This window comes from Lacerta agilis, chromosome 15, assembly GCF_009819535.1.
Source record: "Lacerta agilis isolate rLacAgi1 chromosome 15, rLacAgi1.pri, whole genome shotgun sequence".
NCBI classification, from domain to species: Eukaryota; Metazoa; Chordata; class Lepidosauria; order Squamata; family Lacertidae; genus Lacerta; species Lacerta agilis.
The window spans coordinates 10,363,077-10,385,103 of NC_046326.1; the positions used below are offsets into that span (position 1 = coordinate 10,363,077).

At 45.0% G+C, this 22,027-nt stretch overlaps 1 protein-coding gene across 1 annotated transcript; it reads right to left on the minus strand.

Moving 5' to 3' along the window:
• Positions 1–941: 941 nt before the first annotated feature.
• Positions 942–21,361, minus strand: LOC117059971 (all-trans-retinol 13,14-reductase-like). The gene is made up of 11 exons (XM_033171953.1): positions 21,130–21,361; positions 17,188–17,370; positions 14,761–15,002; positions 12,073–12,274; positions 11,207–11,404; positions 10,098–10,217; positions 9,028–9,166; positions 7,508–7,617; positions 5,483–5,649; positions 2,321–2,480; positions 942–1,217 (listed from the first exon to the last, which is right to left on the minus strand). Exons 1-11 carry the CDS (start codon positions 21,353–21,355, stop codon positions 1,072–1,074), a joined length of 1,893 nt encoding a protein of 630 aa, XP_033027844.1. The 5' UTR covers positions 21,356–21,361; the 3' UTR covers positions 942–1,071.
• Positions 21,362–22,027: the final 666 nt, after the last annotated feature.

The following is a 22,027-nucleotide window of genomic DNA, read 5'->3' on the forward strand; positions in this document are numbered from 1 at the left end:
CTGTGGAAGTGAGTCCCTGTGCCGCGTTGGTTTAGCGCAGCACGCAGGCAGCTCAGTTCAGGGGCGGCTTGTGGGCCCGTCAAATGACCTCTGTGGGCCGCTTCCGGCCCATGGGCCTTAGGTTGCTGACCCCTGCCTTAATACTAGGGCAATTAGAAAGGGAGGGACAGGAAGCATGAGCAAGGTGCTTATCTGTCTCAAGGAATGGAGACATAGATTAGATGGGGTGTGTGGAAAGGGAAGACTAAATGCCCTGGTTCAACTTATCCTGCACACCAGCCTACATTTTCTGGTCCTTGCATGTTTATACTGCAAGAAACACCTTGGAAAAGGTGTTTCTAAGGCGAAGGTGAATGTGTCAAAACCGTTACTTTGCTATTGCCAGGAAGTGTAATGTTGTTAATGCTATATTTATAGGACTGAAACACTGAGTTTTCAAATGTTATGTCTGTTATTATGTTGTTGGTTTATTATATTATTATAAAATTGTTCTTGAACTGGTTGGTTTTGAGATGTATTCCTGTTTTCTTTGGTGTAAGCCGCTTTTGAGCCGAATTCTATTTGTGGAAAAGCGGCATACAAATAAAATGATGATGATGATGATGATAGTGTAACAAGACATCTTGGCTTCCCCTATAATGAAATGCATTAAAAGCAATCCATTCTGCCTGTTTATCTTCTTCTCTCTGTCGTGGACATAGGTCTACAAGAGCGTCAAAAAGCACAAACATGAGCCAGGTGAAACATGGAGAGAGTTGCACCTATTTCTATCAAGTGGCAGCTGAAGAAAGTGCAGTTGTGATTGCAGAAGTGTTATGTGTGTTATCTAAATGTGCCATCCTGTTTGTGCCTCTTTTCGGTACACATGCGGTTTGCATGGGTGAAGCAGCTCATTTCCCCCATACCAATACAAAAACTCAAGTACTAGAACGGAGCGCAATAAAAACACCAAGGCACCAGTTAGCATCCCCTGCTGGGGACATGAAGAACATAGACAAGCAAGCAGCTTTCAGATCACCAGTAAGGCAGGAGGGAGGTGCAAATCTCATTTGCGAGGTAGAGACCGAAGGCTTAGTTTTCCTTTTCGCCATCGCTGGCTTTGATTTTTTTGCATAGCCACATTAAGTCGATGTAGAGATTACGTTCCAGGACAGCAGAAGCGCAGAGAAGGGCTCCGTGAAGGGCTCCCGGGAAACCAGCTAAAAGGACATCTTGACCTAGGAGGAAACAAAGATATCACTGCCGTTTATCAGTCTCTGCTCGGTCTATCCTCTTGCTCATCACATCCCCTTGTCAACAGCCAGGAATGTACATATTTTCTGCCTGGGAGAGCGTCACGGCACTACAAAAAGGCACTTGTGTAGCCAGATGTCAGGGACCGGCTAGACGCTGACTCAGGAGAGGGCTGGGCAGTGGTTTGCAGGGACCTGTACCAGGCAGATGGCAAGATTCAGAGCTGGAGGGTGGCGCACAGGATGGGTCAGAAGAAGAAGTGGGTCAGGCGAGTGAAGGGCCAAGGGCTCCCCCAGCCTCTCTTGAACGACTGACCCCTAGACTGTCCTCCTGAACGACTGCCCCCTATGGAAAAGGAAGCAGCCTAGGAAGTTTCCACACAGGTGCAGTCTCTGGCTGTGTGCCCACAAAACCCACTGGGGGAAGGTACATAAAGTAGTGGAGGGCAGGGGTGCCCACTGGAATAAAATATTGGGTGGGCCCAATAAAATTATATAATGGAGGAAAATTATATAACGGTGGAAAAACTGGAGGAGAAAGAATAAGGAACAATTAGAATATGCAGCAGTAAAGGAAAACTGGAAAGGGGCAGGGAGGGAAGTCAATGTGCAATGTATCATTTGTTTGTCTTGATTTGTGCAGATATTGTAAAATTGGAAATGATAAATATTTTTTTTTTTAAAAAAAGTTCTCTGTGTCCACCTGTCCAACCAAAGGCCTCAGGAACTGGGGCAAGTATAAGGAACTGGAAAGAGAATACTCAAATGCCAACCAAGACCCACTTAGGAAACTATTCCTCCTCTGCTGGCCCACTCACCCCACTAATGTAGTTTTTGTGCTACTGTGTCGTGTTCATGCCACTGAAAAAAACAGCAACACCCAACTCTGCTCTTGTTTTGGTTTTTCACTTTTGCTGCCTTATTTTCCTCACCAATCAGCAACAAGATCCCCAAATCTTGAACACAGGCCGAGTGCAGAAAAGTTATCTATTCTATGCCCTCGAGATGAGGCAGGTTGAAAGAAATAAGGGTAATTATAACAGCCAACAGTTGCGATACACTGAAATAAGTGAGGAGGTAGCATTTACCTGTAAGGTAGAGGTTTGGGACAGGGGTCTGAGGTCGTATTGTTGCCATGAAGTCCGGCTGAAAGCGAGCCATGCTGTGGTGTATGCCGTACATCTCTCCTCGCGGAGAAGCTATGTAGTGCTTATTGGTGAGAGGCGTTCCCGCAGAGACACACGCAATCTGAACAGAGAAAGATCAAGTGTCCAGGGAGCATTATTATTGCCAATTCATTTTCACCTCATCAGACAAAAATTAGAAAAGTTACTCCTCCACCTCCATTGGACTACTCAAGACCTGTTTGCCCGGTGGAAGGCAGAAGAGAAGAAACCACCGCCATGTTTCTGGAAGAGTCCTATTCTACATAGTAGGGACAGAGAACCTTTGACCTTGTGGATGTTGCTGGATGCCAACTCTCACATCATCGCTGACCACTGGCCGTAGCCGATGGAGGGCAGAGATTCTTCGTCCCTGATCCATACTATACACTAAACCCATTCTCTGAACATTGACCCTTACGTATCCAAAATGGCACCTTCACCGTACAACTGCAGGCGACAGCAGGCTTGGGGGAACTCTGAATGGATAAATACGATAACATTTGGAATGAATTTATACAAAATGTAGTAGGCTGTTAACATTTACATAAGCACTAGGACAATAACACTATGCCAATTTATACAAGAATATATGGGAACATCGTATATTGCTTTTTGTGTGTGTTTATTTTCAACACGCTTCCATCAGATGTCAAAGAAATAAGCAGCTATCCTATTTTTAAGAGACATCTGAAGGCAGCCCTGTTTAGGGACGTTTTTAATATCTAACGCTGTATTGTTTTAACATTCGTTTGGGAGCTGCCCAGAGTGGCTGGGGAGGCCCAGCCAGATGGGCGGGATACAAATAAATTATTATTATTATTATTATTGGTAACTTTGTTGCAGTTTCCCTCTCTCTCGCTTTTCCTTCTTTGTTTTCTGTATCGCTTTATTTCTTTTAACTGAAATCAGCTTAATAAAATATTTAAAATTATTTTTTTAAAGGTTTGCAGGAGGACAAAAAAAAGTTATTAAAGAAGAAGGCAGCATTGAGAAGGAGGAATGAGTGCTCAGGGCCTGTAGAATGCAAACTGAATGCTGGGGTGGAGAAACAGAATGGATCAGTCAGCCAAAGCTTGCTGGCCAGCACCCTAACTTTGAACACTCTACATGGCAACTCTTGGTTGCATGTCCCACTTGCCTTTCGTAATGTTCGTTTATTCATTAAGTATATTCAACTATGATTGCCTTGGCAGAAGGGCTGTACAGAAAGCAAATGACAAAATAAAATAAAAGCTGCCTTGCATAAAAACCAGGATTATAGGAAGCAAAATACAGCCTAAAGACAAGCAAGCTAGCAAAAGTAACACCTGTTTAAACGCAGTAACAGAATACACAATAAAACGAAGATTCTGAAAAAAAAGCCACTTAAACCAAACTTCCACTCTCTGCCTAGAAGCAGGAAGCAACGGGGCCAGGTGTACTTCTCTCGAGAGCCTGGGTACCGCAACTGCTAAGGCCCTCTCCTTTATCTCAGGCAGTGGTGGACCTGAACTCCAAAGCATAGCAGTCAACTTTCCCCCCTTTTTTAAAGGGAAATTCCCTTCTTCCGAATAGGATTCCTCGCAAGAAAAGGGAAATATTGACGGCTATGCTCCAAAGTGGAACAAAGGTCCTAGGCAGGCTGGTCTCAAAACTGTTTTAAGGCTTTAAAAGGGTTATTTGGACCTGAACAAACACGGAACCAGTGAAACATCAAATAAGTGGTCAACAGGACTGAAGCAGAGTTCAGTTTACTTCTTGCTTATTAAAAGAATGTGTGGTGGTGGTTGGGGAGGAGGAAAGTCAAACCAACGCTGCTGGTTGCAACAACTGTTAGTTTCCTTTTTTGACCATGAAATACCCACAGAAAATGTTCCAGACAATAACGGGAACTCTCATAACCACAAGGCTGTGGAAGAAGCTGTGGTTAAGCTATGTGTGAAGCAAAGTTCACACCGAGGATGAGAAACAGCATCAAAGTAAAGTAAAAGGTAAGATAAAGGACTCTATAATGGTTAAGTCCAGTCAAAGGTGACTATGGGATGCGGAGCTCATCTCGCTTTCAGACCAAGGGAGCCGGCGTTTGTCCACAGACAGCTTTCCAGGTCATGTGGCCAGCAGGACTAAACCACTTCTGGCACAACGGAACTCCGTGACGGAAACCAGAGCGCACAGAAACACTGTTTACCTTCCCGCTGCAGCGGTACCTATTTATCTACTTGCACTGGCATGCTTTCAAACTGCTAGGTTGGCAGGAGTTGGGACAGAGCGACAGGAGCTCACTCTGTCGCGGGGGACTCGAACCGCCGACCCAAGAGGCTCAGTGGTTTAAGACCACAGTGGCACCCGCGTCCCTAGCATCAAAGAAGAGCTTGCTAACTGTAAGATAAGAAGAAGGCTTATGGGAATGGAAACCAGAAAGAAATAAAGTACGAGGTTGCTTATCAGAGCCAGTGTGGTGTAGTGGTTAAGAGCGGTAGTCTTGTAATCTGGTGAACTGGGTTCGCATCCCCGCTCCTCCATATGCAGCTGCTGGGTGACCTTGGGCTAGTCACACTTCTCTGAAGTCTCTCAGCCCCACTCACCTCACAGAGTGTTTGTTGTGGGGGGAGGAAGGGAAAGGAGAATGTTAGCCGCTTTGAGACTCCTTCGGGTAGTGATAAAGCGGGATATCAAATCCAAACTCTTGTATCAAACATTATGACCGGGATATAACTTCTGCATAAAAGACGGGGCAAGCTGGGAGGGAACGGGGTTTTGAGCAGCTTATGTGAAATTATAAAGGCTGGTGTTGCTGTTGGATTGGGGTCTCTCTCTTCTACATCAAGAGGTAGAGAAGACACCATTCTTGTACAAGAATAAAAATAATTTGCTTTGCTACCCATGGTTTGGTTATTGACCATTGCTGGGTAACGAATCCAAATGGCATTGTTCCATAACACAGTTGACCATCTCTCCTCCATTGACCTCAAAAGGTCTCCATAAGGAATGCCAAACCCAGGTGCTTATGCAAACAATTCCAAAAAGCAACATCCTTAAAGTTATCTACAGACCTGGGAAGCTGGCTCTTTTCTGACTTTGATGACACACTAAAAGTGGTCTTACCTGATCTTTTATTTGAGGGTAAACTTTCAAAACCGTTTCCATTATGTTGTCCACAAAACTGTTTTTGAAGGCCTCATACTCCGCTCCCCTCTTAGAAACCTTTTCTTCCTGCCATTCCTCAAACCATTCGTATTTTGCAGCTGTCAGGACAATTAGAGTGGACTTGCCTATAATAAAGGGATATGAAGCATTCATTAGTGATGCAGTTGCCACAAAGGGGCATATCACAACCCTACATGCACAGATTTGTAAGGTGTCAAGTGAGGATATGACTCATGCTGGGGCTTCCTGTGGCATTACGCCTCTTCCGCCACAGGCGCAGCTAGGCTCCATACAGCAAGGGTGCCCTCTAGGCTGCAGAACTGGCCTGAATGCTCTCAGCAGCTGTTACAGCTCTTTGAAGAGGAAACAGTTGCTGGAATCCATCTGTCTTGAGAAACAACAGAGTTTTCATACAGGGCGAAGTCACAAAGCTGCCTTAGCAGCACCAAAGTGATCTTCCCAGGGTGCATAGGGAGTTCCTGGGCTGCCCAGAGGACAAGACCCCCTTTCTCAGCCTCACTGATGTGGTCCAAAGGAAAACAGAGCAGTATGTTTGGCACCAGCTTAAGGAGGCAGACAAGGTGCCTTAGGGACTCTACTCTGGATTTGTATAGGGTTCACTCCTTAGCCTTTTCTTCTTTCACAAGGCAGCGGAGGTTTAGGATCAGAGTCTTCCTTCTCCTAGGTGGGTTACCTTCCCAGGCTGAGTCCCATCTGCCCCTCACTTCCCTCTGCAGCACGTGCAGAAACTTCCTTCTTGACTGTTGGAAGCAGGCCCTACAAAACCCTTTCTTCTAGGCTGGTAGTTTAAGTAATTTCCCCCTTTGTGTAATAATGCAGAATCTGTCTCTTTATGCTGCTGCAGTGATCCAGTCCAGTATCTGTCTGACCTCCAGCCAGAGGCGGAGCTAGCTGCTCTGGCACCCAGAGCAGTGCACAGGGGCAGGGCTAGCGTCCCTGGGGGGTGGGACAGTGATGTCACCCCCTTCAGGGATGACACCCGGGGCAAACCGTACCCACCGTACCCCCTTCCTTTGCCAGTGCCTCCAGCCTGTCCTTGAGCAGGCCTCCTCCTATCAGCTCTCGTTTCCTTGATCTGATAATCTGATCTCCAGCTCATTCATGACCATGTCTCTGGCCTCTGGCTCATACGCCCACCATCCTGGGTCAAACCCAGACTGAAGCAAAACAGGATGGATTAAAAAAACACAAAAATCCCACACGGGGCATATTTAAATGATGAAACTCCCTCCCACAGGAGGCAGCAATGGTTGCCAACTTGGGACAGCTTTAAAAGAGGTTTAGACAAATTCATCGAGGAGAAGGCTATCCACAGCTACCAGCCACGATGGCTGTGCTTTACCTCCGTGGCTGAGAGGCACGATGCCCCCCCCCCCAATGCCAATTGCAGAAAATCCCAGGTGGGAGGAGTGCTGTTGTGCTCATGCCCTGCTTGCAGGCTTCCCATGTGCATCTGCCATGAGAAGAGGATGCTGGACTAGATGGACCATTGGCCAGGCTGGTCTTCTATTAGGGGCTGGAAACTGTTTTTTATGCTAAGGTCCACATTTCCTCAGGGCTACAGTGGTGAGCAGGAACAGACTCCAAACTGGGCAGGACATCTCTTTTTTCTGTTTATTTCTATCACCCCTTCAACTTTAGGAAATAAACAACTATCTGACATTTAGAAGACATCTGAAGGCAGCCCTGTTTAGGGAAGTTTTTAATGTTTGATGTTTTATCGTGTTTTAAATCATCTGTTGGGAGCTGCCCAGAGTGGCTGGGGGGGGGGGGCTGGCCAGATGGGCGGGGTATAAGTAATCGATTATTACTATTATCACCTTTTCCTCCCTCCTGGTAACATACATGAAATTAAGCCAAGGGCTACTACTTGCCTTCCTGGAGCCCCAAATTCCCAAATCTTCTCCCTCCGCCCCCCATCCCTTTTAAAAAAGAATAAAGTTGCACCACTTGTTCAAATACCTGGGTATCTCTTTTCCCACAGGGGGTCCTTTGCTGACGAGGAAGCGATATACAGGAAAGGAATCTTTTCTGGAGCAGTTTCTCTTGAAGAATTAATGTAAGAAGTGAACCTATCAAGAAGGAAAACTTTGCCTGAGCTTTGATTCATAAAACTTTAATTAAAGTCTCAGTTTTGTATTATAGAGTGTGTGTGTGTGTGTGTGTGTATGTATGTGTATATATATATATATATATATATATATATATATATATATGCATTTTCCCATTACATACATTCATTTCTTTCACTGTGTTATTCTATCACTGTGATATTTTTCTTATCATCTCTTTTAAACATCTGAATATAGGCTGGAGGCAATATCTATCTATCTATCTATCTATCTATCTATCTATCTATCTATCTATCTATCTATCATCTATCTATCTACCTATCATCCATCTATCATCTATCTATCTACCTATCATCCATCTATCTACCTATCATCTATCTATCTATCTATCTATCTATCTATCTATCTATCATCTCAGGACAGTTAAACGTGGCATAGTTTCTAATATCTATGATTTTTGGCTAGCTAGGCCAAAACTTTTAGTTGCCAGTGTCTCTTTTCAATCCCTGAGCACAATCTTTCCTGAGGTAAAGGCCACATCCATTGTGCTGATCTGAGCCACGTTCTGCACCAAAATCCAAAACATTCACCTGTGAACAGATTGTAGTTCTCAATATTCACGGTCAGTTTTCTTTTTAAGAAAAAGAAAAAAGTTTGGCTGAGCCAGTAGAAAAAGACGTGAACATTAAATTCAGATGCACCCAACCCAAACACAGTAAAGTGTATTTTGCATGCTTGAGTTCAGAGCCAATGCACAAGGTTGTTTGGGGTGCTTTTCCTACATATAATAATAATATTTATTATTTGTACCCCGCCCATCTGGCTGGATTTCCCCAGCCACTCTGGGTGGCTTCCAACAAAAATCAGATACAAAAATATTACACATTAAAAACTTCCCTGAAAAGGGCTGCCTTCAGGTATTTTCTGAATGTCAGGTAGTTATTTATCTCCTTGACCTGTGATGGGAGGGCGTTCCACAGGGCGGGTGCCACTACCGAGAAGGCCCTCTGCCTGGTTCCCTGTAGCTTTGCTTCTCGCAGTGAGGGAACCGCCAGAAGGCCCTCGGCATTGGATCTCAGTGTCCGGGCTGAATGATGGGGGTGGAGACGCTCCTTCAGGTATACAGGACCGAGGCTGTTTAGGGCTTTAAAGGTCAGCACCAACAGGGGCTGTGGGTACAGCAGCTAAAGGAACTAAATGGACATTACTCACCCCTACTGACAAGTATCTAATTTGAATTGGTGCACTAAGATTTCATGCCTTGAACCTCTGGCTGCATTCTTCACTGATTTGCCCTCTGAACACAACTTACACTAAGAAGAACCCTGCTGGATTAACTTGTATTGCCATTTAAAAAAAGCCAAACCAAACCACCGCAAACCAACTGAGTTCTCAGTTGCTGCAACTTACGCTTCATTGAGGTTGTTGTGTGGGTAGACGTAGTAGTTTTTGGCTTCCAATCCCAGTTCTTCCTTGGAACCCTTGAGCCCTATGAAGACACAGAATCCTCCGATGCCATGATCTATCCTAGAGATCTGGTTCTGAACACCTGCCCAAAGAGGAACAGAGGGGTGTAAGGAGGGAGGAAGTGGGACAGGTGAAGCAGAGTTACGAATCCAAGCAACAGCTGCTTTAGACAGGAAAACTGGAGGAAAACAACAGTCTTAAGTCAAGCAACCCCTGGGCTTACAGAGGACGGAAGACACAAAAGGCTTGAGAAGACGGACAAGAATGTCTTATTGTTTTAAGAGCGGCCCTCCGGATGGTAAATCTCTACTCCCATTATCCCTAGCTGTCTGGGGCTGATAGGAGCCCAACAGCAACAAAGTCTACTATGGGAAAGATTAGGGAAAGCAACATTTACCAGCTATGCTACATTCAGTGCTAAGCACACACACACACACACACACACAATGCAAGCTCCTCCTAGCAGTTGAATCATAGGACACAATTAATTGAGGATTGTATATTTTGATCTCTTACGTCTTTAGGATATGTAGTCCTTCTAAAAAACAAAACCAAACCCACAAAGGCAAATTGTAGTTACTGGCAGTATAATGCTGGAATTACAAAACACACACTCTCTCTCTCTCTGTGTGTGTGTGTGTGTGCATCCACCCACCCACCCTGCTGTATGAAAACTGGCAAAGATGTCTACATTTTATGTTACTGGTGGGTAGCTGTGTTGGTCTGCCATAGTCGAAACAAAATAGAAAATTCTTTCCAGTAGCACCTTAGAGACCAACTGAGTTTGTTCTTGGTATGAGCTTTCGTGTGCATGCACACTTCTTCAGATAATTTCTGAAGATAATTTCTGAAGGTAACACTTCTTCCATACATTTTATGGTCTCTCTCTCTCTCTCTCTCTCTCTCTCTCTCTCTCTCTCTCTCTCTCTCACACACACACACACACACACACAATTACAAGTCTACCATACATCTACAATAGTGGGAACACAAATTGTCCTGTGTCCTCTTACCTGGCAAAGCTCGCAATTCCTTTGGCAGGAGCTGCTCATAGGTGTTAAAGATGCCAGCATCAGAAATCACAACAGGGGCATAGACGTTAACAAGATCCTGACCTTGCTTCACGCTTACACCTGAAAGAGGCAAAAATGTATATAGTCCATAAAACATTTCTTTTATATTTCTCTAAACAAGAAAAAAGGAGGAATCATTTTCTGCTGGTCGCAGGGAAGTCTCAACAAATGACCATTTCTAGGTAGAAGCTAGAAACTGATGGGTAAGGAGGTACTGTTTAAAAAGGTTTTTTTTTTGGGGGGGGGTGGCCCTCAATGTTGCAAGGGTTTCCATTAATTCTTGCAAGGCAAGTCATGTTATCAGCCATATTTTGTAGATGTTTTGCACGCTGGAGGATATTTATAAAAAATACAGATATGATTTCCACCAGCACGGGAGGGTCAGTGTAATTAAAAGGGAGGGTTTAAGCAGGTAAGCAGCTTATATGTCTTTAAGGAAGTTTAATGTGGGTGGGAAGAGCTTTGGCAGGATTCTTTATCCCCTTAGTTCTTAGGAAGATAAGAGTCTCCTCTTCCCCTTTCCCCATTTGCTGAGTTTTCTTGGCATTGAAATAAATGGTGTGGAATAACACAACCCATACAAAATTAATTTTGCAATTAATTATGTAAAATTTCACCATATCAGACAGTGAGATTGTATAATGGGGTTTTTTTTTGGTTGGAAGCTGAACTGCAGCAGAACAGAAACAGCTCTGCATTTGGGGAATATGGGGCTTAGTGTTACTTGCAAAGTGGGTCTATCTATGCCAAGTGCTCGGAGAGAACAGATAACATTATTAAGACTAAAGTGCATATTTATATAGCACATTAGCATTCATATCATAATATCACCTTGTTATAATCCTTACAACAGTAACCTTGTAGGACAGATCAGTATTATCCCCATGTCGGAAATGGGGAGGGTGCAAGGCTGAGAAGCTTACCTACGATAATTGAGCTAATTCATGGCAGAGTCTATATTTGAACCAGGAGCTTGAGTTATAAGCCTGGTATCTTAGCCACATATCACAGTGACTCTTGCAGAGAGCTCTATCCAGTCAGCAACTCACCACAGGCTTTCCCTTGCGAGTTCACCAAGATGCTCTGCACGGGTGCCTTGGTGAGGACAGCCCCTCCGGCGCGTTCAATGATGGGGATGGAGTGAAATGCAATTTCACTGGAGCCTCCCTGAGGGTACCAGCCACCTTCCGAAAAGTGATCGACAAGGATTGCGTGCAAAGGGAAGCTGCACTCTGCAGGAATCACCCCTGTAAGACAAAGCAAAAGAACTGTGTAAACAAAAGGTGAAAAAGATTTCTTTGCATACAGCTTTCCTGCACATATATATTCTCTGAATGCCAGAATAGGTCTCATATCAGAAACTTATTTCCTATCAGCATCTTTCTCAAAACAAAGCCAAGCATGTTATGGCTTCTACAGCTACTGTGCTCTTCGTAGCTTCCATTAACCACAATGTTTTGCTCATCTTTGCTTGTGTCAAGGTCTTATGCTGGTTACTATTCCATCTCAGCAATAAATTGCAAGTAACTTGCATGAACATTTTTATAATCCATTTCATTGAAATTGACCCGTGTGTCTCTTTGTCTCATCTCTGCTGGTGACATAGGATCAATGTCAACAGATGAAAGAGGTAATCGTGCTAAGCTCCCCCCCCCCACTTCATAGGCTGTCATTTGTAGGCCAAGGGAAACTCAACACAATGACAGGTAATACTTTTGATTTTTACTGGACGGTACGAGGGCAAGGAGGAGACCCCGACTCTTGTTATCAGCAGCTGCCGTGTTGATATTCTCTTCATTGTCTAGTTCCACCCACACACAGAAGAGGATCCTTTATGCCTTCTTAGAAAAGGGCAAAGGGACTGTCCTTATATAACGTATGCTCATTTCAGATGGCGGGAGAGGGCATCACTTACCATAGGTAGGGAAGATATAACTGAAGACTGCTCTCAGGTCTGCATTTGCCGTCAGCTCAGCCACCACTTGTGAAAGACTTTTGACTGACATTCTAAAGAAAGGAGAGATCCAGCCCAGCAGGCCAGTGCGGTGCACAAACCAGACCAAGGGCATGGGGAGCATTTTCACAATCCCCATGTGGGCGCTCCCTCTGGCAGTTTTCTGCAAAGTGGAGGGGCAGAGAAAGAAAGAAAAACAGTGAGGCACATGTCTCAAAGAGGCAGCAGAAGACCTCCGTCTTAATGCAAATGAACATACATAAGAAATGTTGTCTGATTTTCAACAAACACATCCTTCATCTCTCTTCTTGTTTTTCCCCTTCCCTGCTTTCCCTTTCCTTCTTTCTCTCTTTTATGTTTTCTGTTCTTGATGTTAAACTAAATAGCTATACAGTGGTACCTCGGTTTTCAAACGTCTCTGTTGATGAACATTTCGGTTTACGGATGCCGTAAATGCTTCAGTTTTCGAACACGCCTGAGGCCTAGCTGTCAGCTGCTGAGTTTTCGGTTTTCGAACCTTTCAGAACTCAAACGGCCTTCCGGAATGGATTACGTTCGAAAACTGAGGTGCCAATGTACTATTACAATATTTTTTAAAAATAAATAAATAAATCCTTATTATTAAATTTTCCACTTTAACAATCAAATCAAACCACATTAAGTATTCCAAACTATACATACTGTATACATATCAAATAGTCCAAATATTCTGCCAAATTATAATTTATTTTTTTTGGACTTCCCATGCTTCGAAGTTTGGAGGGCTCTGATCATCATCTCATATTCATTCCGATGGTTCCTCTAGTTGTTTCTGTTGTTATCCTTCATTCTTTTGCAGCCTCTGAGTTGTTCCCACAAGCGAGTTAAAGCAAATGGATGTGTTTCTGTGTGGATTTTATGTCTATGATTCCCTTCCATAAATTCACAGTGTCTCCTCACCCGCTGGTATTTCTGCCAAATCAATCCAAAAGTCTTTCGCTGCTGGCAGCCGCCATTTTCACATGGTCCCAATAACATCAAATCTAAGCGTCTGCTCCATAATTTCTTCAAACCGGCTACATCAAACATTAGCCTTTTCAGGGGAGATTTACCAAATCACACGGAAATAAAAATATAATGACATATCAAAGGCTCACCTCCCCCTATGACTATTTATAGTTCTGCAGCCCGGTTTTGACTTCCAATATGGCGGATTTCCAAATTAAAACTACGACACAACTCCAGGAAACCGTCCAAAGTATTTAACGAGACTCCAGAGGCTAATGAGATCCTGCTTCTGTCTGATATCAACAAATTGAAGAATCTTTTATCCTCTTCCGATCCAATCAAAGATCAAAAACCTTAGTTATATAATATTTTTATTTCCACACAGTTTATGATTTTAAAGTCATATTAGGTCCACGAATACCAATTTTTCATTCTTGCTTGTTGTAAATAATATAAATGGTTCTTCTGGGTTTTTTTTGGCCAAATAATATAATGAAGCAAAGTTACAATAATAAAAGAAGCTCGCCCCCCTTTCAGTTCCATTCCAACATACCAGTCAGATGTTATTCCTTCTTCAACTCAGACTTTTTTTGGCACCTCAGTGGCTGAGTTATTTAGCTGAATAATTTCTTCTTCGAAGCATGTCCAAAACTTAAATCCAATTTATCATCTTAAGAAATGGAACTTGATTTGCTCACAGAGACAGCGTCCAGGAGAGCCGGACTCTCTTGGGGGCTTTCCATCCAGTGCCCCCCAGCCCCTACTTCCTTCCGAATTCGGGGCTAAATTGTTGGGCATCTGTGGATGAGACACTAGACAGTGTCTTCCGGTACCCCCGGGAAGATTTTGGGAGGCTGATTACTCCCATTTCAGCCTCTAATTACCCCATGAGAGTAGGAGCAATGGAATTTTCAACCATCTTCCGTGGCGCCTCAAGCGGAAGTCCACTATTATAATATTTTGATCAGATATGTTTCTTATTTGTTTCTATGTTACTGTGGTGCCCCGCTAGACGAATGCCTCGCAAGACGAAAAACTCGCTAGACGAAGGCATTCGTCTAGCGGAAGGCTGCCCCGCAAAACGAAAAAGTCTATGGGGCTGCCTCGCAAGACGAAATTATTATTTTTTTGGCGCAAAAACCTCCGCGCTCCATTGCCACTTCGCTCTACGAAAAAACTCGTAGAACGAATTATTTTCGTCTAGCGGGGCACCACTGTATCTAGATCGAGAACATATAAGTGTTCCACACTGTTAAATTGTTAAAAAACACTGAATAAAAATTCTTTTAAAAAGATGACGTCAGTGTTACAAGCACAAGGACTGAGAATTTTAGCATTTTGTTCTGCTAAGCATAAGGAAGTGGCTGTGGAGCCAAACAGCAAAGTGCGGCCATAGCTGAATGGAATCTTACTGGGTGATTTTAGGTACACTCACTGTCTCTCAGCCCAGCCTACCATACAGGGTTGTTCTGAGCATAAAATGGGGAGGGGGGGGGGAACCGTGTGCACTGCCTTGAGCAACTTGGAAGAAAATATACTATATAAATGTAATAAATAAACTGGGGTTTTTTTGGTTAAAAAAAACCTTATTAATGTAAACCAACTAAGACTCGATAGCCAGTTTAAGAGGCCTTTCACCAGAACCACTTTAAAAAGGATTACCTTTATAAGTGTCACAAATCTATCAATATTAGCTTCTTCACCAGGAAATTGTTTCTTTAGGCCTTCGGTATATTTCTTCTTCCCACTGTATAGGTAATACCTCTTGCAGCTGTCAGGATCTCCCAGAATCACCATATCAAAGGGAGAGTCCATCTGGGCCCATTGGAGCTGCCCGTCCGTGAGTTGGTCAATAATCATGCGCTGGGAAGAATTCTTTTGCATTTGCCCTATGTAATGGATCCCTGGAAGACAACCCACAAAGTGTTATAGTGAAAGAACAATAGCAACAGATTAGCTCCTAAATTTTAGGATCCGGGAAGGGTATACTAAACTGGACTTGGTATTTGGATGAGATATTTCTCTAAACTGCTTAAGAGATTTTACGGCATATACATTTTGTTAAATAAATAAAATGAACTAGCTTAATAAAATACCAGTATAATATCTGAAATAATTGATTTGGTAACTAAAATGCTGTTTTACTGCTTTGCTGTTAGGGTTATGCTTATTTTTTTATTTGATTTAAAAATATATATATACTTGGAACTTTGATTTAATTTTTTTTCATGGAAAGGTGGGATCGCAGGATAGAACTATCTAAACTGCATAGAAACTTATTCATATACACTACTACAGCGGCAAAAATGTTACTCGCCCCAAAATGGAAAGAAACGGAAGTCCCAGCAAAGGAAGAATGAATGCAAAAACTTATGGAATATGCAGAAATGGTGAAACATACCGGAAGAATAAGAAATCAAGATAACAAACTTTTTTTTGTAAAAGAATGGAAATGGTTCATTGAATATTTACAGATAAATTGCAAACAGATAAAAACATTGGCAGGACTATAGTAATAACCTGCAGTTTTATAAGAGTGTATATTTAAAGAAGATGAATATATGAGCAAATTAGGTTAATCTGGATATGCAGAAGATATTAAAAATAAATTTAAGGAACCACAAGCCAGTATGTCCAACAGAGTGGGCCTGACACATTACCTGCTTTCTGGTTGTGGCACAGGTAGTTTTGATTTAAGGACGCTGGATATCAGGCGTACAGGGGATTTTTAAAGCACAGTACGCGGATAGCTGGACAGGATAGGGAAGGAAGAGAAAGAGAGAGAGAGAGAGAGAGAGAGAGAGAGCGCACTCAAGTGAGGGAGAGAATGTCAAGTTAGATCAAGGCAGTTGCTCCCTTTCAGCCTGAGGGCCACACTCCCTTCTGGGCAATCTTCCAATGGCCACATACCACTAGTGGGTGGGGCCAGAGACAAACATGGGTAGAACAATTCAATCTAAATGTTATCCGTGTACAGCAAACTACTTTCTATCCTTCACTCAGAAAAGCATTAGGCACTGTCCGAGTTCAAGCCCAAGGTCACCCAGCAGCTGCATGTGGAGGAGCGGGGAAGCGAACCCGGTTCACCAGATTACGAGTCTACCGCTCTCAACCACTACACCACACGGGCTCTTTCAATCTGGCTTGGTGGCACATTGGCAGCCATTGCAGAGCATTCAGCGCTGCTTTTACTGGTAAGCTGCCCCCACAAGTCAAAGTATTCTGCGCTAGCTGCAGTTTCTGAACCAAGACCCAAAGCCAGTCCTACTGTACTCCATGCTCTGGTAAGCTCCTGATTTGACTGCTGCAATGCATTGTACATGGGGCCATCCTTGAAGATGATTTGGGAACATCAACTGGTACAAAATGCAGTGTACTGGTTCCATTTAGAGGTCATATAAAGCCAATGCAATTATTATTATTATTATTATTATTATTAATAATAATAATAATAATTTATTTATACCCCACCCATCTGGCTGGGTTTCCCCAGCCACTCTGGGTGGCTCCCAACAGAATATTAAACACAATGGAACATCAAACATTAAACAGGGTTGCCTTCAGATGTCTTCTAAAAGTCAGATAAAGTCATACCCCGGGTTGCACACGCTCCGCGTTGTGTACGTTCGAGTTAAAAACGCCCGCAACCCGGAAGCGTTTCCAGAGCGCGTGTGACCCTGGATGCACAGAAGCGCTCAAATCGCGCTACTTCCGGGTTTTGGGTTTTTTTGGGGGGTGTTCGTGTTAAGCACGCCCGTGTTACATAGTGAGATCCTGAACGGGCTTTCCTTGACATCTGACGGGAGGGCGTTCCACAAGGAGGGCGCCACTACCGAGAAGGCCCTCTGCCTGGTTCCCTGTAACCTTGCTTCTTGCAGGGAGGGAACCAGCAGAAGGACCTCAGTGGAGACACTCCTTCAGGTATACTGGGCCGAAGCCATTTAGGGCTTTAAAGGTCAGCACCAACACTTTGAATTGTGCTCGGAAACATACTGGGAGTACAAGCAAGATTTAGTTCTCATTACAAGTCCAATATATATGTAGTCATAACTGCTCTGGCCCATGCCCAGTCTGACTAGGTCACCTTACCTACGTCAAACTCGAAACCTTTCTCGCTGAAGGTATGGCAGCAGCCTCCTGCCTTCCCATGCTGCTCCAAGACCAGCACACGCTTCCCAGCTTTAGAGAGCATCACAGCCACTGCCAGGCCCCCATAGCCGCTTCCAATGACGACGGCGTCCAGATTGCCAGGAACTTTGTCCCTGGAGAAGCCTGGAGGGGAAAGAGAAACAAAAGTTATGAACAACTACTATTCCCTATGGCATGCTTTGGGAGTTGAACGTTTCAGAAGTCGAACGGACTTCCCAATGGATTCTGTTCAACTTCTGAGGTACAACTGTACCAAACTTGATGTAGCACTGGTCTGATTCTGCCCATCACAGCTTCCTACTGTTCACATTTAAAGAAAAAAGATTTGTTGCGCAATGTACAAAATTATCTTAAAAAGAAAGGCACCGAGGACCTCATAATTTTGTCACCGGTCTTTTTTTTTTTTTTTTTGAAATATATATATATATTTTTGAAATATATTTTTTATTTTCAAGAATCAACAAAACTTAACACACATTTAAGCACCAGCTGACAAAGGGTGAGAACCGATGACTCCGGTAAAGTAACATTTAGCTTTTATATATGCATGACTGATCCGAATTTGAGTTCCATACTCCTTGCCTGCTGGCTGTATTTCCATTAATGTGAAGTGACAACCGAAAGGTAAAAGCCACCTGCGGCACATCGTGTCTGTTTTACAAGGCACAAGCTGCAGTTAATTTAACCAGATTATATAAAACGAAGGCCTTCCCTTACTCATTCCTGCTTAGGCAGCTGCTTAAGAACGGTAGCTAGTCCACTGTTTGAGAAAGAACTAGGCAGCCATTTGATTTCTACATCACACTAATCCAAGGGTGGAGAACATTTTTTCAGCCTGAGGGCCACATTTCCTCCTCCCTTTCTCTAACCTCCACCCAGACAAGCAAGAAGCATTCTAAGACTCCCAGGACATATTCCAGCAAGGCAAAATCCTTTGAGGTGCAAAGCGAGGACAGGTGAGAGTTCTGAAGGCCAGATAAGTGGGGCTTGGAGTTGGCGCCTGATGCCGACGTACGGACTAGACGCACATCTGCTGGCTGTGTCATTTGGCAACCATGAGAAGGGCGCTACACATCATCCACATGAGGCCAAACAGGGTCCCTCATTGCATGCAAGAGCTCAACATGCGTATGTCAATACGTGTATAATGTATATTATAATTATAAATTTACTTATACCGCTCCTTTTCCCCTGACAGGGACACAAGGTGGTGTGCATGCACACGGAAGCTCATACCAAGAACAAACTTAGTTGGACCCAGGTGGTGCTGTGGGTTAAACCACAGAGCCTAGGGCTTGCTGATCAGAAGGTCGGCAGTTCGAATCCCTGCCATGGGGTGAGCTCACGTTGCTCAGTCCCAGCTCCTGCCCACCTAGCAGTTCGAAAGCACATCAAAGTGCAAGTAGATAAATAGGGACCGCTCCGGCGGGAAGGTAAACGGCGTTTCCGTGCACTATTCTGGTTTGCCAGAAGCGGCTTAGTCATGCTGGCCACATGACCCGGAAGCTGTCTGCGGACAAACGTCAGCTCCCTCAGCCTATAGAGCGAGATGAGCGCTGCAACCCCAGAGTCGGACACATCTGGACCTGATGGTCAGGGGTCCCTTTACCTTTTAAGGTGCTACTGGAAGGATTTATTTTTATTTTATTTTTTGTTTCGACTACAGCAGACCAACATGGCTACCTACTTGTAGATAAAAATAAGAACAGCTGAAAACATAGGAAAAAACCCCAAATAAAACATACAAATAATTACAATAAAAACAGCACAGCACCAGCCCTTTCATTAACAGCTCTCTCTCTCTCTCTTCATGCTCACTGAGCACACAGTTGAACGCATGGGGTGTTTTGTGCTTAGTGTGCATTTTTTTTACCTCAGTGAAACCAACTTACAGTAGGCTGACCTCTGGGGTCAATGCGATTAGTTCTCCTAAACTGGAGGGTGGGGGACAGGGCAGGAGAAGGACCAGATTCAGACAGCAGGCAAGATGGCTGACCTCCCCCAAAGCCCAGGAATTATTGACATCTAGGGGTTCCATGATCACTGCAGATGGTGACAGCAGTCACGAAATTAGAAGACGCCTGCTTCTTGGGAGAAAAGCAATGACAAACCTAGACAGCATCTTAAAAAGCAAAGACATCACCTTGCCGACAAAGGTCCGTATAGTTAAAGCTATGGTTTTCCCAGTAGTAATGTACGGAAGTGAGAGCGGGACCATCAAGAAGGCTGATCGCCGTAGAATTGATGCTTTTGAATTATGGTGGTGGAGGAGACTCTTGAGAGTCCCATGGACTGCAAGAAGATCAAACCTATCCATTCTCAAAGAAATCAGCCCTGAGTACTCACTAGAAGGACAGATCCTGAAGTTGAGGCTCCAGTACTTTGGCCACCTCATGAGAAGAGAAGACTCCCTAGAAAAGACCCTGATGTTGGGAAAGATGGAGGGCACAAGGAGAAGGGGACGACAGAGGATGAGATGGTTGGACAGTGTTCTCGAAGCTACTAACATGAGTTTGGCCAAATTGCGAGAGGCAGTGAAGGATAGGCGTGCCTGGTGTGCTCTGGTCCATGGGGTCACGAAGAGTCGGACACGACTGAACGACTGAACAACAACAAGGCAAGGCTGTCCATTTGTCAACCACCACCTGGCATCAGTCTGATATCATTCTCCTTTGTGGTATGAACAGGGTTGGGCAAGAGTTCGTCTGACTGGGGTGATGGTTGTAAAAGCACACAGGACCTTGGCAACCAGCACCAGCAAGCGGGGATGACATCCACTGCAAGGCAGGGGAGCCTCGCCAAATTGGGCCTGCGTGTTTGGCGGTGCTCTGAGTGCTGAAAGCTCTGGAAATGGCAAGGAGGAGGGGAGCAGGACCACCCACCATTTTAATCCCTGAAGTGTTGCGGAGGTTTGGAGGTTGGCTGTTGAAGGCACTAGCAGGGATGCTGCTACTTCCTCCACCCTAAAGGCCGGCTCCAGAGTGCTCCCACCCCTTAAGTCGCACCCGAACACCGTGTGGTAGTCCGGGAGAGTTCCTGGCACGCGTGGAGGGCAGGAAACCTTTGGACAGAGGAAGGTGCTGACAAACTGGGAGAGCAAAGGTCCAGGAGCTCACGTAAAGAGACCCAAGGGAGGCCTGTGACCTGTAGGGAAAGGAAGCACATGTGGGATTTGAGACGAGACAGGATGTCAGTCTAAGGATTTAAGGAAGGGTGTCAGATGATAACAGTGACAGGGGGGTGCTTGTGGGAGCAAAATGTTGGGCAGAGTTAAGGTCAAAGTGAGACACTGGGACACGGGGGCAGTCAAGCAGGGGCAGGGAGGGGCAGCTGCCCCCCCAATCAACAAAAAACCCCAATAAAAATACATAGCTAACTGAGGTTCTGCCCCTCCCCAACAAAAGGCCTGAACACACACACACACACACACACACCCAGAAAAAAATCCTGGCTACGCCTGTACAAGGGGAGAAGTTTGCACTAGTCACAGCCCAGTAAGAGCTAGGGGGCAGCAGAGAATGATTTTTTGCACCTCTAACTCAGATCTTTTTCCTGGAACGCACAGATTGATGAACTCTGGCGCGCAAAGTAAGAGCGGAACTCAACAGGGCACTGAGCAACAGAAACCAGCAGGAGTCCTTCTCTTATTACCCGAGAGTAAACCTCACTGAACACAGACTTTACTCTGGAGTAAACATGCACAGGATGGCACGGCGAGTGCAGTTAAGAACTCCCGAGCTGCCCACCACCACTGGGCATCGTTCACGCCTCACGCGCCACCTGATCCCCCACCCAGCAGCCCCGTTTTGGAGGAGGGTTCCCTTTGCCAGCTTGGCAGCGCCCCACGCCGGGGCAGGCTAGCTGGCGCTGGCCGGTGGCTACCTTGCTTGAGGACCTTTCTGCGCGCATCTTTGTCGGTCACCAGAGGCGCGGGCGGCCGCCTGGAATCTGCCCGGAAAGGGTTGGAAGAGCCGCTCCGGGTGCCCAGAGCTCTCCAAATGCCCAGGAGGAGGAGGAGCGCGCCCACGAGCGCGTACACCCACATGGCCGCCCCGGCAAGCGCTGCGAGGACGCGAAAGTGAGACGCCGGCTCAAAGGGCGCAGACATACAGCAGCCGCCTCCTCCTAGTAGGCTGGCCCCCGCGCGCTCCTGCCCCTTAAAGGCGCAGTTCAGCCTTGCTCTTGAACTTGGGAGGAGCGCCACAGACATCCTCCGAGGGCGCGGGAGACCTTGGACAGTTGAGGGTCGGTGAGCTCTGCGAGCGCAGCTTTCTCGCGATTAAAGTGCAGAGATCAGACAGATGGAATCTTTATTTGCATAAGCCGCTAGCCATAGCAATAAAACAAGATGTAGAGGTAAAAACTTAGAAAATATATTTGGGTTTTTTTTTAGCAATAATCAAATATTAGATCTTATTCTAATTGCCCCCGCTAAAAACCTTGCAGTTTTTGCTGTCACCTGATCATCTTGATCTTCTAAAAGTAAGGACACGGTAGCAATGGTTGAGCCACCTGGCATGGACAATAGTAGAGGGGTAATAACCTCATGCTTTTGATGCTTTTGAATTATGGTGCTGGAGGAGACTCTTGAGAGTCCCATGGACTGCAAGAAGATCAAACCTATCCATTCTCAAAGAAATCAGCCTTGAGTGCTCACTAGAAGGACAGATCCTGAAGTTGAGGGTCCAGTACTTTGGCCACCTCATGAGAAGAGAAGACTCCCTGGAAAAGACCCTGATGTTGGGAAAGATGGAGGGCACAAGGAGAAGGGGACGACAGA